This window comes from Alternaria rosae, assembly GCF_020736505.1.
Source record: "Alternaria rosae strain MPI-PUGE-AT-0040 chromosome Unknown BKA58scaffold_2, whole genome shotgun sequence".
Lineage (NCBI taxonomy): Eukaryota > Fungi > Ascomycota > Dothideomycetes > Pleosporales > Pleosporaceae > Alternaria > Alternaria rosae.
Genome location: NW_025763571.1, coordinates 2,564,268 through 2,580,726, shown reverse-complemented (window position 1 = coordinate 2,580,726; position 16,459 = coordinate 2,564,268). Strand labels below are relative to the sequence as shown.

The following is a 16,459-nucleotide window of genomic DNA, read 5'->3' as shown; positions in this document are numbered from 1 at the left end:
TAGCTATTCTTAGAAACTCTAATAATCTAAGTTTATAGTAAGTCTTCTTCTTTATACTAGGCTAAGAGGTAGTGCTTACTAGTAAAGATAATAAAGAGTAGAATTATCTACTCTATTACGTTAATACTCTAATTAGCTATAATCTACTTCTAATTACTTTGCTATACTATATTTAGCTATTTTTAACGCTCTACTACTATAACTACTACCTTAGTAAATATTACGCTTATTATAAGGCTTATCTTATTAAAGTTATAGATATCTTTATTCTCGATACTATACTTAGCTTTAGTATTCTATACTAGATAGAACTAGTCTTTTATAACTTTAGAATTTCTATAAAGAGCTTAAATATAATTATACTTTTAATTAAAGTTAACTTTAAGCGCTAGACAGCGCTTAATAAAGGTTAAAGTCTACTTCTTACTAACTAGTTTCTAGTTATAGACTTAAAGTAAATTATTAGCTATCTTCTTAATATTAGTAAGCTAAAGTAGGTATTTTTACTCTAAAAGCTCTAAACTATAATATATAATTTGTACTTCTTCTAATTTTTAAAGAGCTATTAAGTTAAGTATACTATTATATTAATAAAGTGTTCTAGAGCGTTATTATCTAAGCGTAGTTTCTAATATATTATAGTCTCTTATAGTATAATATATAGTAAGTATTATATTTTATCTAAGAGCTTTAATTATAAGCTATATCTAAGTTTTTTTTTAGTCTAATACTATATTACTACGTTAAGGCATAGCGAGAGAGATAGAGTTTTTAGTAGAGTCTTAGCAAAAGCTAACTACTTACTTATACTAACTACTCGCTATGCATCTACGTTACTTACTTATTACCTACGTTATGTGCAGCTTATTAAGCGTAACACAATACGACTCTACACGTCTTAGGCGTAGCTTACGAGGTGATTTAACATTAGTAAGGTTAAAAGCCTTCCTAATTTAATCTAAGCTTTTTAACCGGGAAGGGTTAGATTTAGGGTCCAACTAGCGCCAAATCAAATTGGAAAGGGTCTTCCCGATTATTGATTAACAGTGAGTGTTAGGTTGTTCCCTCGTCGAACGCAGTTTCAAATGCTCTGACTGACTTCATCTGCGGGGCGTTGCAACTGCGCAACGCTGGAGACGTGGCAAAAGCCGCGGTCCCTTGCGTGCATCAGCGTTTGACATGGAGCTGTTGTGGCCAGCGAATCGCTCCGCCGAGGCGCCAAAAAGAAATTGCGGGCTTGTGTTGCGGCTCATTTCCCCGAGTTAGCTTGCCGACGCGCCCATTTTGTACCCGCATCCAGCGTAAGAGCAATTGTTGATGCACTTGACGAGTGTACTACAGACATGCTGAAGCTTCTCGACTTTATCGCAAAGCAGTTAAGTATATCTTCTCGCGTTAAGTGGATCGTCTCTAGCCGCAACTGCCAGGGCATTATAGTCGCTAGAAGATTCTGCCCCACCTACCAGAAGTGGCTAAGTGAACCGTAGCCCACGAGTGAGTTTCAGCATGCGCATGCGGGCGCATGGTCTCATTCTGCAACACATCGACGTCCAGCTGTCAGACTAAGTAACCCGCCTTGTGGCCGCACGATTAGACTTGCGCATGCCCTTTAGCGGAGTTGCTTAGCGACTCGCGGGTTTTTGAGTCATTCCTGCCACTCTAAGGGATCAATAGAAGGGGCAGAACAGCCTACCAGATACCTGGAGTGCAGCATCGACTTCTCCTTGTCCGAGACTTGCGACGGCTTCCAAGCCAAGTGTCCGTACTGTACCGAAGATTTGTAAGCTGAAGACCTCGCTGTTTTTTTACCGACTGGAAAACAACCCGCAATTTGCAGTGGCTTCGCTAATACATGTATATAGACTGATAGGTAACAACATGTCCCTTCGTCGAAAGTCGTGCGACGCATGCTTCAAAAGGCGTCAAAAGTGCGATCACTCGTTTCCTGTCTGCATGACCTGCCAGAGGCTCAACAGGCTCTGCCACTATCTACATCCACCACCCGAATCTGCAAATATTGCAGTGCCATTTTTCCAGGAAGCCGGAAGCGGTAGTGCTGTCTACCAACCTGCCCTTGACCAAGAAGCATTACATGATTTCTTCACTAGCAACGTGTCTGATGACAATGATCAATTTCTTGAACAAGAACTAGGCTCAGGACCTGGCAGTCTCGATCTCAACCTGGTTCACGCCACGCGTTTACAGGTGATCTCGCCAGAGGTGATGAGTATTATGATACCCAGCCTGCTAGGTCCTCTCGGCGACTTAGAACCCTTGATGGGAAATACACAAACCTGGCAATGGGTGGTTGCACACTTGAAAGCTTGCCCGGAGGAATTTGCTCGGAGAGGGAATAATGTCTTCATACACGAGCAGCTCTATATCCGTGCATTACCACGGCCAGTACGAGCAGCCTTCACTGTTTCCGCTGCTGCATGCGGGTCAATGAACGAAGACAATCGGACAATGATTTTCGAGGTCTTGGATGCAGAAGTGCTCGAGATTCTCCAGCTACCAGATGACGAGGTGATCCAAGACTTGGCGAAATTGCAGGCGCTCGTGTTATATCACATCATACGGCTGTTCTATGGCGGGGTAGAGCAACGAGTTATGGCAGAAGCGCAGGAGAGTTTGCTGATGACGCGAGCTCTGCGTCTCCTCCAGCGAGCTCAATCCGATATTCGAGACGGAAAATTCGATTGGCATAGCTGGATTCTAGCAGAGTGTACTCGCCGGACGGTCCTCATCGCGTTTCTACTTTGTGGTGTTTACTCGATCTTGACTCGCGGCATTTGTCTGACATTTCCCACCTTGCAAATGTTACCCGTGTCTTCCGAACCGACCGCTTGGCTCTCGCAGGATGGGTATCTTCAACTCGCCAATCCGAACAAGACGGTGGCGTACAGTGAATTCACCAATGGTTGGCTTTGTGCGCCAAGAGAGGTGGAGTCATTTGAGGAATTGATGTTGGTCGCATGCAAAGGCGTGGAGATGGTTGAAGCATGGAGGAGTTTGGGCTACAACTAAGCATTTTCCTTATATCCTTTAAGGTCCTTGAGACAACAGGGTCGGCTTGAACGTGACTCAGATAGCTATTGTATTGGTGGCTGCTGATGTTACATGTAAGCTTCCACAGGTAGCCGCTATCAATCGAGGCTACGCGCGGATTCTTCATCTGTACAGTGAATCACCCGCTTGGAATTAGCATCCTGTTTAGGTCAAAGGAGTGTATTACTGTGGTTGAGGATGGATTTGGCAACGAAATGGTTTGTGGAACGGAGGGCAATAATTTACAAAGTTTTGACTGGTTATATAGCCCTTTTTGGCAAGAAGGTCTGCTATCTGTACATAAGGTCTAGGACAGCTTTCCTCATCGTTCTGTCTCAGTCTATCAATGACAGTGCTTTGAATGCCTCTGCGCTTCCGACCAATCCCTCCACCCCAAGATCTTTCACTGTTAAGATAACCTCTTCTCCACTGAAGCTCTTCCCCGCCATAAGCTCAAAGTACGAATGAGTGTCATCCATCAGGTCTGCCCAAAAGGGCCAGAGCTTGGTATAAACCTCTCTGGTAACTCGCACATGCTGCACCACGCCTAAGCCCTTGGCAGCTCCAAATGCAGACACGATCTCCGCAAAGGACATGTCTTCAACCGCAGCGAGGACATACTTGCCAGCGAGTGTCATGTCCGGCTGCTCCAAGATCGATTCAACGAAGAGTCCGACGTTGGTCCTCTCATCGCCCACCATCTGGACTCTCACTGACGGTGGTGATGCCAGCAGCTGGATGTATTGCTTCTCTGGGCTACTTTGGTGTACTGGAGAGGGCTGATACCAGGGATATTCCATGTTTTTGGCATACCAGCCAAACCACACAAAGGTCGTTTTCTGAAGCAGTGTCGGGATCGACTTGATGTGTTCATCGACCCTGGCTTTACTGTGCCAGTACGGGACTACGGCCCTGCCACCACTGATTCGCTTCGAATTGGGCAGAGTGGACCACACAAAGTGCTCGAGGGACCGGATGGCACTCGCAGCGTTGGCGAGATTGATACCCTGTTGCGTTTCAATCTCCATGCACTTCTCGATACCAAGCTTTGGCAGGGCGTCGAAGAAATTGGTCATAGCAAAGATGGCCTGGCTGCCCGCGAACGCTGTCTGCAGCGACTCCACGTTGTTGAGGTCTGCTTCGACTACCTCGATGCCCCTGTCGGTGAGAGCGTGGGCGGTTTTGCCGTTTCGGTCCCTCGTGATGGCCCGTATAGAATATGCTGGGTTCTTTGCCAGCGTGTCCACGACAGAGCCGCCCTGAATGCCCGTGGCGCCGACGATGGTGATGAGTTTAGTCATGGTTACAAAGGTTGGGAAAATCTAGGATTGACAGGATGCGGTAATTGATCTGATGGTATGTAATCGTTTGCTGAACGATATGAGAGACAGGAAACGCCCTTTATATATTCTCAGGTACGCGGTAGTAAATGGGAAGCGGTATAACTCCAGACGCTGATTAGCTCTGACCGACGGACCACCAACATCGGTGCGGTAGCGACAGAGCCGCATGTCTGCCACAATGGTAAACGTTAACTTACATGACAAGTCCGCTCCCGCGAGCGCGCGAGCGGGCATAAGTGGATACATTGAGCTTTGGAATCATGTTACATAGTAGGTGTTATATAAGCAAAAGCTGCTCACGCGACGTAAGTGGGGATGCTGATAGCGCCCAGGCGGTCTATTGTGGAGACTTGTGTACAGTCGCTTGCAAACCCTCCGCAGAAGTTCCGGAGCCTCACCAATAGGACGGCGCTAAGATCATCAGGGGTTGAGATCTTTCCAGCTTGAGACTAACGTGTTTAACCAGCGAGTCGCCCGCCCCAGCCACCCCCTACCAAGACGCGCGCGACGCGTCTCATCCCATCAAAGATGGCTGTACAACACAACGTTCAATCACTCCAAATGCAAGGCAAAATAGACCTTGCACTTAACTCTCTTCAATCTAATCTATCTCAATCCTGCTGCAGACTTGCAAAGCTTTACAACATCGCCTTAAAGTAGTCGATGCAACCACCGGGCCTGTTCGACAAACAAGTCATTGGGCAAGTACCATGGTCCCGCCCAGAAATCAACGTCATGCTGGGATTATCACACGTGCGGTAGATCAGGCTGGCAACCGTCAAGATTTCCGTCTTACTTTTGTTCATGTAACTTACTTACATAACATGACAATGCGATGTTACGATCACAACCAGAGGGAGGCCTGGCGACGAGGAAGGCGGGTGTTGATACGGCAAAGGTAGGGATTGAATCAAGTAATTGTCGTTGCAACGGTAGGTGGTTCGTGATTGATTGATTCTCAGGGCAAGGCTGAAGCTCGCACACGGATTGTGCGAGCTTGCGCACAGGCCATATGATCATGTGATCGGCCATCTGCTCTGCAAAGAGCGGGGCAGGCTAGTGGCCTTGTGCCACGTAGCCACGTGTATCGCCATCCCGTCAAAGACCAACCGTCTTGCCAAGGACCGGATGGCAGCACATCCCCGGATGACGCACCATCATAGGTAACGTGGATTGGTAGACATCTGAGGATGGCGCCGGGCATTGGGATACCCTACATTTATATAGACCCAGACGATGGGCTTTTACGGCACATCGTGTTCAACTTCGTAGTATCAATCTATATTCTGGATACCTTGTACTTAACTACAATGCCTTCTGTCTACATTAGTACACCTTCTTGTACTTAGACTCTGACTACTACTTAGTATCTGTACTCGAACCCCCTCGTCCATATTATCCTCTTCCGCTCACTCCCCGAGAACTAACCATATGTTACAGGTAACACAAAGGATTCTCTCCTTAACATGGGGTGAAGGGGTTGAAGGCCAACCACGACCAAGTCAGAACGCAACGATGATCGCGGGGCTCGGGGTCACGTGATCAGGATTGGCATCCCGCCAAGACCAGGCCTCCGGGAGGCCAGTGGGGCTAGGGAAGCCACGGTCCTCCCAAACCTCCCTCTGGGATGGGAGGCCAGGGAGGACAGGACCTAAGGCAATGGGTATAAGAATGTGTTGGATTTCATTATTACACTCATTGTGGTCAACTCAAATAGTTCATCTCTTACACAGATTGTCAACTAGTTATTCTATCGTTTATAGAATTGGATTGTCTTTACCTGCAGTTATTCCACGATAACTCTTTTCCACAGAATCGCCAGACAAACCTCACGGACTACCGCTTTAGTCTACCTCGCCTTAGTACGGACCGAGCCTAGAGAAGTATAGCCTAACCCCGTGTAACACTTTGACCACCATCGGATTCAGTGGACGTGAATAACAACCAGGTTGCCCGATTAAGGAAGATGTCAGCCCCAAGAGTCACTCAGAACAACGCGGCCCAGGGTCCGGGACCCTCGGCACCAGCACCAGCAAACGATGAGATGCTGGATGCATCCGACTCGGAGACAGAAGATACTCCCAGTGCCACGGAGCTCAGACACCTTAGGCAACAGGCCCAAGTTCAGTCTCGGCAGATGCTCGAGATGCAGAACATGATCAATCAGCTTGCAAGTCAGCTGATGGCCACCCCCAACGAACGATCATCTACTACGAAGAAACCCAAGATGGCGTCACCCGAGAAGTACGACGGAAGTCGAGAAGAACTGCGAACGTTCCTCACCAACATCGACTTGTACTGCGAGTTCAACGAAGTACCCAACGACCAGGAAAAGATCCTCATGGCAAGCACGTATCTGAAAGGAAAGGCTTCCAATTGGATGCAGCCATACGTGGACGACTACCTTACGGATATCACGCAACATGGAACTAAGGAAGAAACCCGAACCATGTTCGCGAGTTGGACGGAATTCAAACAAGAAATGGGACGCATCTTCGGAGAAGTAGACGCGAAGAATCAGGCTGAGAAACGGATTACTCAACTGAGGCAAACCAAGTCTGTATCAGCCTACACGGCGGAGTTCAAGCAACTACAGGCCAGGATCGATTGGGATGATGCGGCACTTCGAACGGTCTTCGAAGCAGGCCTCAAGGAAAATGTCAAGGATGGCCTTGTACACCACGACAAGCCCGGAACACTACACGCGTTGATCGAGCTTGCTACACGCATCGACAACAGGCTATGGGAGCGAAACGATCAGAAAAAGTACTTCCGCCCTAACATGGCCAACATAAAGAGACAGCGTGGAAGGTATGACAGGGATGGCGATGCCATCATGACCGGCAAAGTACAAGAGAAGGCCAAAGACAAGAAATCCCGAGGAAAGAGACACGACGGTCTCTCTAAGGAAGAACGCCAGAGGCGTTATGACAAGAAAGCATGTCTCCGATGCGGTGAAGTTGGACACTTCGCCCGAGACTGCTGCACGGGTGAAGCAAGTAAGCAAGCAGCTGTCAAGATCGGGATGGTCAGACAGGGCACGCCCTACCCGGCTCAGATAGAACCGGATGACAACCTTAGCGACATGGACCTCTACGAGGAAGCCCGCATGGAGGAAGACTACGAGGTCATCCAGCAACCAAAGCGAGCCGACGACATCCTCACGATGGAGAAACCTAAGGAAACCGACTGGAAAGTCGAGGACAGAGTCGTACTAGAACGACTAGCAAAGAACCAGTGTTGGGTATGCGGAGACGCCGCACATCACGCCAACGACTGTGCGAAGCGGGACCGAATTGTAATAACCGGCCCGGACGCCGAAGAAGTTGGGTATCAGGCGATACACCAACAACCGTACTTCGAGGACCTAGGAACAGAGGTTCTCAACCTCGAAAGACCCGAAGAAAGGGACACCAGAGAACACCGAGGATTGTGCTGGTACGACTGCAAAGTAGAGTGCGAGTTCCACCAAAAGGATAAAGAGGATTGCAGAAAGGACCAGGAAAGGTGCTGTCACCTAAACCTGTGGGCAGACGAGTGTCTAGCGGACAACTGCCACCTCCATGAGCCTGAGAAAATAGGAATCCATGAGAGACTCCTATGGCCACAGTGCAAGAACGGATGTTCCTTCCACCGCGACCAACTCGAGAAAGCACGACAAGTGGACGACTACTACCATGTCACCCTGTCATCAAACATCTGCGAAGTAACAAACTGCCCCATCCACGAAGCCAAGAAGGCGGAGCCAAGGAAGAAAATCACCAAGGAAAAGATACCTCATCAGAACCTTCATTAGAGCTTTTGTTACGACGACAGATGCATAATCCATTACAGTTCCAAAACCGACACAGGCTACTTTCCCAGGAAAAGGAAAGGTAAGCAGGCAAAAAACTAGGATGCCGCCAGAAACAGGGTCACACTAGCGAGGGCATACCTAAAACGACCCTTAGGAAAGTACAGGATACCGATGGTCAAGCAAGGCAGTTGCTCACAACCGTATCTGTACAAGGTCAGAACATCCAGGCGCTCGTAGACAGCGGGGCCGCACGGACATTAATCTCCCCACGAGTGGTTGAGAAATACGAAATACCATATCGAATCAAGAGTAAACCGATTCCGATAATACTAGCCGACGAAAAACCCATGGAATATGGAAGCGGCATGATACGAATGGAAACCGAGTCCACCAAGCTACGGATAGCGGGCATAGAATGCCAAATGGACATCGATATCATGGATCTAGGAGGACTAGATATGTTGATAGGTTATGACTGGCTGGACGCCCATAACCCCGCCATCGACTGGCGAATGAGGACGATACTCAAAAGAGAACCTGTGCACAAGGTTGCAGGAGTACGCCACGAGACACGCCCGACGAATCAGAGCTCACCCCAGGACGGGAGATTCGGCAGCATCTCACCGCATAAGATCGCGAGAATCTATGCGAAGGACCCTCAGAAAATAGGAGTCATTTGGATAAGGAAAGTCGCGACCACGAAGGAAGGACCCTTACCACTAGAAATACCACGAGAGTATCAAACCGACGAGTTCAAGGAACTCTTCGAGGAAAACGAGGCTACAGATCTAGCAGACCATCAGGAGTGGGATCACGAGATCATCCTAGATGAAGGAGCTAAGCTAAGCCCAGGACCAATGTACCCAATAGCGCCCGAGCACGATGCTGAGCTAAGGGACTACATCCAGAAGAATCTGAAGAAGGGATTCATCCGACCGGGATCAGGCCCGATGGCCTCACCCATCTTGTTCGTAAAGAAGCCTAACGGAAAGTGGCGACTATGTGTCGACTTCCGAAGGTTGAACAGCGTCACGAGGAAGAACCGATATCCCTTACCACTCATTACAGAGCTCATGGATCGACTCCAAGGAGCTAAGTGGTTTACGAAATTCGACGTTCGGGAAGGATTTTACCGAATCAGGATTAAAGAAGGTCACGAATGGATGACAGCGTTCAAAACGAAATACGGACTGTTCGAGTATACGGTTATGCCGTTCGGTTTGACGAACGCGCCGGCAACCTTTCAATCAGTCATCAACAACGCTCTCCACGAGTACCTTGGGATCTTTGTCACAGCGTACCTGGACGATGTACTAGTGTACTCCAGCGGATCGCTCGAAGAACATGTGGAACATGTCAAGAAAGTGCTCAGGAAGCTCAAGGAATACAAGCTGTACCTGCAGCCAGGAAAGTGCGAATTCCACGTCAAAGAGACGGAATTCCTAGGCTTCATTATATCTACAGAGGGAGTTAAGATGAACCCAAAGAAAATCGCGGCTGTACAGGAGTGGCCACAACCCAAAACAGTCAAAGATGTGCAATCCTTTCTAGGATTTGCCAATTACTACCGGAAGTTCATCAAGGATTACTCGAAGATCACAGCACCCCTCTCAGAGATCACGAAGAAAGAAATAGGGTTCAAATGGAACGAGGAACATCAAGAGGCTTTTGTTCGAATCAAACAGATCTTCCTCGAAGCACCCGTACTAGAAATGTACGACCCCAGACGGGAAACGCGAGTCGAGACCGACGCGTCAGATTATGCACTCGGTGCTATATTATCACAGCAGTGCCCAGACAAGAAATGGAGACCAGTGTTCTACCATTCAAGGAAGTTCTCCGGAGCAGAACTTAACTACGACGTTCACGATAAGGAACTACTCGGGATAGTAGCTGCCTTTGAACAATGGGAAGTCTATTTGCTGGGACTACCACATACGATCGAGGTTTTTACCGATCACCAGAACTTGGCAAGCTTCATGACAACCAAGAAACTCAACCGACGACAAGTCCGATATGCTGAGATGTTAGCTCAGTTTGACTTTAAGATAACGCATCGAGCCGGAACGCTTAACGGAGCAGCAGACGCTCTAAGCAGGAGGTCTGACCTACGAGAAGAAAGTCATGAAGAACCACACGACGCCATGTTCAAGAAGATGCCCGATGGCACACTACGATACAACCAGCCGGAACTAGCTAAGGTAGCTAAGGTGGCCGAGCAGGTGGAAACACTACAGCAGCAATGGCAGAGGAAAGCGTTGCACTGGCAACTAGAACCAAGGCCAATCCCACGGGAGATACAAGAAGATGAGTTGGAGCTCAGAGCGATGACCCAAGTCGGGAAAACGTACGTGGCTCCACCCATACGGGAAGAACTCATCAGAGAACTGCATGAGTCCAAGGAATACGGACACGCATCGCTGGAAGAAATGGCTAGGCGACTATCAAGGGTGTTTGCGATACCACGCTTGCGAGCGAAGGTGCAGGATGTCCTAGGCAACTGTTTGGCTTGTCATCAGAACAAGCCCAAGAGACATAAGCCCTACGGCCTGTTACAACCCTTACAGCCACCAACCAAGCCATGGAGCAGCGTAACGATGGACTTCATAGTGAAGCTCCCGAAATCGTTAGAACCAGGATCAGGACGACTTTGTGATACAATCCTAGTAATCGTGTGTCGATTAACTAAGGGAGCAAAGTTCGTACCAACAGAAGAAACCATCACGGCGGAAGACTGCGCGTATGAAGTCTCCAAAGCATTGATATCAGAGCATGGTATACCAGAAGAATTCATAACGGACAGAGATAAGCTGTTCACGTCTAAATATTGGACAACATTCCTGGCCAAACTGGGTGTAAAGAAGAAGCTATCGACTAGCTTCCACCCTGAAACGGACGGCCAGACGGAACGAACGAACCAGACACTGGAACAGTATCTGAGGATGTACGCCAACAAGCTGCAAGACAACTGGGTTGAACTCTTGCCGACAGCACAACTGGCCTACAACAGCACAAGATCGGCGACCACGAAGTACTCGCCGCACTACGCAAACTATGGATATGAGCCGACTGCTCATCGAGACCCAAAGGATGTAGAAAGCATCGCAGTAGGCGCAGATGATAAAGCCCGCCTCATGCGAGAATTACACGAGGAATTGAGCAAGAACATCGCCCACAGGAACCTCACAACAGCCAAAGCGGCTAATAAGCAAAGGATTGAGGGACCAACCTTTAAGAAGAGGGATAAAGTTTTCCTGTCACGACAGAACCTGAAAACTAAGCGACCAAGCAAGAAACTGGATAACCTCCGAGTAGGACCATTCGAAATCCTAGAGGAAATAGGCACAGTAAATTACAAACTCCAACTGCCACCAGGCATGCACATCCACCCTGTCTTTCACAAGAAACTCCTGGAACCAGCACCTCCAGATGCCGAGCTAGCAACGGATATAGAGCTCGAAGACGACGAGTACGAGGTCGAAGAAATTAGGGACCTGCGGAAAATCGGTCGTCAGTGGAAATACTTGGTCAAGTGGCAAGGATGGCCAGAGGGTCAGAACACTTGGGAACCAAAGGAAAGCTTAACGAACTGCAAGTCACTGGTACTTAAGTACCACCGGAAACACCCAGAGAAGCAAGGACCGGGTCCTCGAGGGAAAGGAAGTAATCAAAAGAAGGGTCGAAAGAAGCGTCAGCCTGTAACCAGCCCAAGTCAGTCGACAGTCCGGGTAGCGATGGTTCGGTTGTCGGAAAGTCCGTACCAGGGGCAGAGTTCCCCTCGGCTTGCTCTTTCGCACGGTCTTGAAGGCTCAGGATCGCGTGATCTCGATCAGCGTACGAACGCTCCAAGGCCTCAGTTTCCGCGACTTCTAGACGAAGCCGCGCGACCTCGGCCTCTGCACGGAGAAGCGCTAAACGCTTCTCACGCTTCTCAGCTTCAACCTTTTCCCACTCTTCCTCGGTTACAAACAAACTGCACTCAGCTTTCACGGAAATACAACCCGCACACTGCCCAGACGCAGTGTCCACGAAGCAACGAAGGTTCTTCTCCTCACAGCGCTTACAACGAAACGTCATTTCGTTCCCTTGCTGCCGGACGCGATTAGCCCGGGCCTGACGCTGTTGAGTCGAGTTTTGCGAACGGACACGGCGAGTCGGGGGTTGAACCTTGGGCATGGTTAGGGACGCTGGAGGCAGGAAGAGGCGGCTACAATGGCCCGGGGCGCGCAGACCTTATATGCAGCCCACGCCTCAACGATCGGCACGGCAAAATAATAATCCAGGGTATCGGGACGATACGCCTAAGAGGGGGGATAATGTTACAGGTAACACAAAGGATTCTCTCCTTAACATGGGGTGAAGGGGTTGAAGGCCAACCACGACCAAGTCAGAACGCAACGATGATCGCGGGGCTCGGGGTCACGTGATCAGGATTGGCATCCCGCCAAGACCAGGCCTCCGGGAGGCCAGTGGGGCTAGGGAAGCCACGGTCCTCCCAAACCTCCCTCTGGGATGGGAGGCCAGGGAGGACAGGACCTAAGGCAATGGGTATAAGAATGTGTTGGATTTCATTATTACACTCATTGTGGTCAACTCAAATAGTTCATCTCTTACACAGATTGTCAACTAGTTATTCTATCGTTTATAGAATTGGATTGTCTTTACCTGCAGTTATTCCACGATAACTCTTTTCCACAGAATCGCCAGACAAACCTCACGGACTACCGCTTTAGTCTACCTCGCCTTAGTACGGACCGAGCCTAGAGAAGTATAGCCTAACCCCGTGTAACACTATTCTATCTATTCTATCTTTATAGAATATCTGTAATAGTAGTACTATCTCTTTATATGCTACTATCTCTAATAGTTAGCCTTAGCAAAATAGTATATTACGTAACCTCTAGCCCCGCAATAATTATTACTTTCTATTAGAGGTCCTAGTTAGTCTTTAACTCTCTACCTCTAATAAGAAAAGAATTCTTTTTTATTACTTATAATATTATCCCCTCTCTTAGGCGTATTATTCTAATACTCTAGATTATTATTTTTTTATGCTGCGCGTTAAGGCGTTAGCTATATATAAGGTTAGTAGGCCTTAGGCTATTATAGCTGCCTCTTTCTACTTCTAGCGTCTCTAACTATATCTAAGGTTTTGTCTTCTTATTACGCCTATTTCTAGAGCTTAACTTCTAAATAACGTGCTTGCGCTAATTATATAAAAGAGTAAGGTCTAGAGATATCTTTTTGCTATAAGTAGTATAAGAAGAAGAATCTTTGTTATTTTATAGATACTACAACTAGTTACTATACTAGGTATATTTCTATAAAGGCTAAGTGTAGCCTATTTATTTCTAAGAAAGAGTAGAAAAAGGTGTAGTAGAAGAAATATTAGAAGCGTCTTAAGGTTACGCGTTTAGAGGCTTAGCTAGCTTAGAGTAGACTAGAGCTATTAGAGGCTAAGGCGCAGGAGTAAATATTTACTAATTAAGATCTTTGTTATGGGCGGAAAGAGGCCTGCTAACGAGTATGCATTTGCTCCTATGTACAGAAGAAGAAAGATAAGAGAAGAAAGGTTCTTCTTACGCGTACAACTCGCCTCTTATAGGCCTTATGCTTTACTGCTTTAGTCGGCGCTAAGTCGTACGTCATGTGACTAGAGCAGTCTGCTTAATATGGCGTAGCCTCTTACAATACCCCCCTCCTAAGAATTGTACGTGACGCGTTGTTGTGAGAGAGTGTTTGCGACATGACGTCAGAGTCTGTAGTAAATCCGACTTCCGTACGTGTATATTGATCGTTGTTTGACCGCTCCAACAGTGAATGGGGCCTCTTGTACGGATCTGGCCATCGTCGTTTGACCGCTTCTCGTGGTGAGAGAGGGTTTTGGCGCCCTCTCCTGGGTATATAAGGCTGGCGTCCCTCTCTTAACTGTTTCCTTTCTTATACTAACTTCTCTGCTTCTTGTCAAGACCTCTCGTGCGATATCTCAACAATGGCTGCTCCTGCTCGTGGTATCTGGGCCGCCAATGGTTCCAACCACCTTGCTTTCGCCACTGGCGGTCAGGCCAATAGCTCGTACGCCAACGCTGCGACCGACCTCCAGAACATTGCCCATCGCCTGCTCACTCGCAACTATCCCAACGCTGCGATTGCGGTTGTCAACGTACAAGGCGGTATCAACATGAACGACTACTCTGTCTGGTATATCCTTGACAGGGAGGTTGCTAATGAGCTTCGTCGTGTGCTTGCGATGGCCTCCGTACGTTTCTCTTAACTCCTCTTTTACCTTGCTAACCTTCTGACAGGCTCCTATCCGCCGTGTCGCCGAGTTCTTCCTCCGTCCTGCCCAGAACTCACCGTACGACGCCTATTGGGGTCCAGGCAACAGCGAGTACTCCCCTATCGTCGCTCGCAGCACTATCCATGCTCGCCAAATCCTTACTGGACGCGACTCGTACGTCAAGGCTTTCGTCATCCATACCCGTGGTGTCCTCAACCCTGCCGGCTGCTCCAACAACTGCGCCCATGCCGTACGTGGTGCTAGGGCCTTCACTGCCTTCGCTGGTTGTGTCTCCATTCCTGGAGAGTGGAATGGTGCCTGTTCCAACTGCGTCTGGACTGAGCATGGTGCGCGCTGTGGTCTTGTTGGTCAAGGAGCGCCTAATGGCGGAGGAGGAGCTCTTCCTGGTCCTCGTCCTCGTACGGGTGGTCGGGCGATTCGTGCTCCCTCTGCTGAGGAGGAGTTCGTTGATGCGGACGACTAAGTTTTCGCTGCTGGCGGTTCTGTCTTCTCTGAAGAGAACCAGAGGGCGACCGTACGGCTTGTGTACGAGTCAGCCAGGACTGTAGGGCAGCGGTGTTAGCCAGATTTCTTTCTGGTTCCCATGTAGCTTCTTGAAATCCAACCCATTTCACGAGATATTGCTTAGTTCCTCGACGTGTTCTCTCACTTGTGATGCTCTCTACCTGCCATTCGAGATGTTCCTCTTGTTCGTCTTTGTCTCGTACGACAACTGCTGCAGGGTTTAGATCGTTGGTCTGTTGTGAGGGTAGAGGATCAGTAGCAGCTGGTCTAATCTTATCTACATGGTAGGACTTGGTTTCCCATGGGACAGCTAGTTCTACCCAGTATGGGTCTCGTACGCGTGCCACTTGGTACTTCTCGCTCTTCCAGTCTAGCTTCTTGCTGGCTCTTGTGGTGCGTACGTCTCGTAGGTCGAGCCAAACCCAATCTCCGACTTTGTAAGTAGGGGCAGGTTTCCTAGACTTGTTTGCCTGCCTTTCCTGTTCTTGCTGTGCGTACGACATGGCTGCGATTGCCCACTCTGCGGCGGAGGTGATTGTTTGGACGATGTCTTTAGCCTTCTCATGTGTGAGCTTCTTAGCTGTCTCGCTACTGTCCGCACGTTCCTGTTCTCCCTGTTGGGAGAAGGGCGTGTTGTGGTAACCATGTTGTAGGAAGAAGGGGGAGACACCAGTAGACGTGTTCGTGCGGGAGTTGAGCATTAGCTCGAGGATCGGGCATAGCGTGGCCCAGTTGTCTTGGTCATTGTTGCAAAACACCCGTACGACTACCTCGATATCGCTGTTTGCTCTCTCAGTCGTACCATCAGTCTGTGGGTGGTAGGCTGTAGACAGATTCCTTCTTATGCCTAACAACCTACAGACATCTCCCCACATAGCGCTTGCGAACTGGGGGCCTCTATCAGACGTAATAGAGAGAGGAAGGCTGTGGTGACGGTATACTTCTCGTACGAAGGCCCAGGCTACGTCCTGGCTCTCTATCTTCTGCATAGGTATTAAGATTGCAGCTTTGCTAAGGCGGTCTTTCACTACCATTAGGTTTGACTTCCCTTCTGAAAGGGGGAGCCCTGTAATAAAGTCTACCGTCAAGTGCTGCCACGTACGACTTGGGACTGGCAGAGGGCGGAGGTAACCATGTCTTCCATCTCTCCACGGGGTGCTTTTCCTGCAAAGCTCGCAGTTCCGTACAAAGCGTCTAATATCGTCGCTCATCTTCGGCCAGTACCATTCTCTTGCTACAATCCTGTATGTCTCTTCTCGACCTGGGTGGCCTGTTTGCAAGGATAGGTGGGCTATCTGGATTATGCCTGTACGGAGTGGTTCTGATTCAGGTACCCAGGTTCGTGTTCTCCATGTAAGGCGGTTGTCCGAGTTAATTGCGCAGTCTCCTAGGGACACAGCTATCTTCCTAGTCGTAGACAGTGAGCGTTGCCCCTTCTGTACGGACTGGAGCACTTCTTGATAAAGG

At 48.8% G+C, this 16,459-nt stretch overlaps 2 protein-coding genes across 2 annotated transcripts; one reads left to right on the top strand and one right to left on the bottom strand.

Annotated features, from left to right (window-relative positions):
* The first annotated feature begins 1,542 nt into the window (after positions 1 to 1,542).
* On the top strand, positions 1,543 to 3,283 carry BKA58DRAFT_417967 (uncharacterized protein). Its single transcript, XM_046172654.1, has 2 exons — positions 1,543 to 1,780; positions 1,863 to 3,283. The coding sequence occupies exon 2, from the start codon at positions 1,879 to 1,881 to the stop codon at positions 3,025 to 3,027; it is 1,149 nt and encodes a 382-aa protein (XP_046029267.1). The 5' UTR covers positions 1,543 to 1,780; positions 1,863 to 1,878; the 3' UTR covers positions 3,028 to 3,283.
* Positions 3,284 to 4,445, bottom strand: BKA58DRAFT_377251 (uncharacterized protein). The gene has a single exon (XM_046169599.1). It carries the CDS (start codon positions 4,347 to 4,349, stop codon positions 3,384 to 3,386), a length of 966 nt encoding a protein of 321 aa, XP_046029266.1. The 5' UTR covers positions 4,350 to 4,445; the 3' UTR covers positions 3,284 to 3,383.
* Between the last annotated feature and the right edge of the window lie 12,014 nt (positions 4,446 to 16,459).

Bases quoted from the DNA above. Each gene is read 5' to 3' on its own strand.
- BKA58DRAFT_377251 (XM_046169599.1), bottom strand. From the start codon at position 4,349: ATGACTAAACTCATCACCATCGTCGGCGCCACGGGCATTCAGGGCGGC.
- BKA58DRAFT_417967 (XM_046172654.1), top strand. From the start codon at position 1,879: ATGTCCCTTCGTCGAAAGTCGTGCGACGCATGCTTCAAAAGGCGTCAA.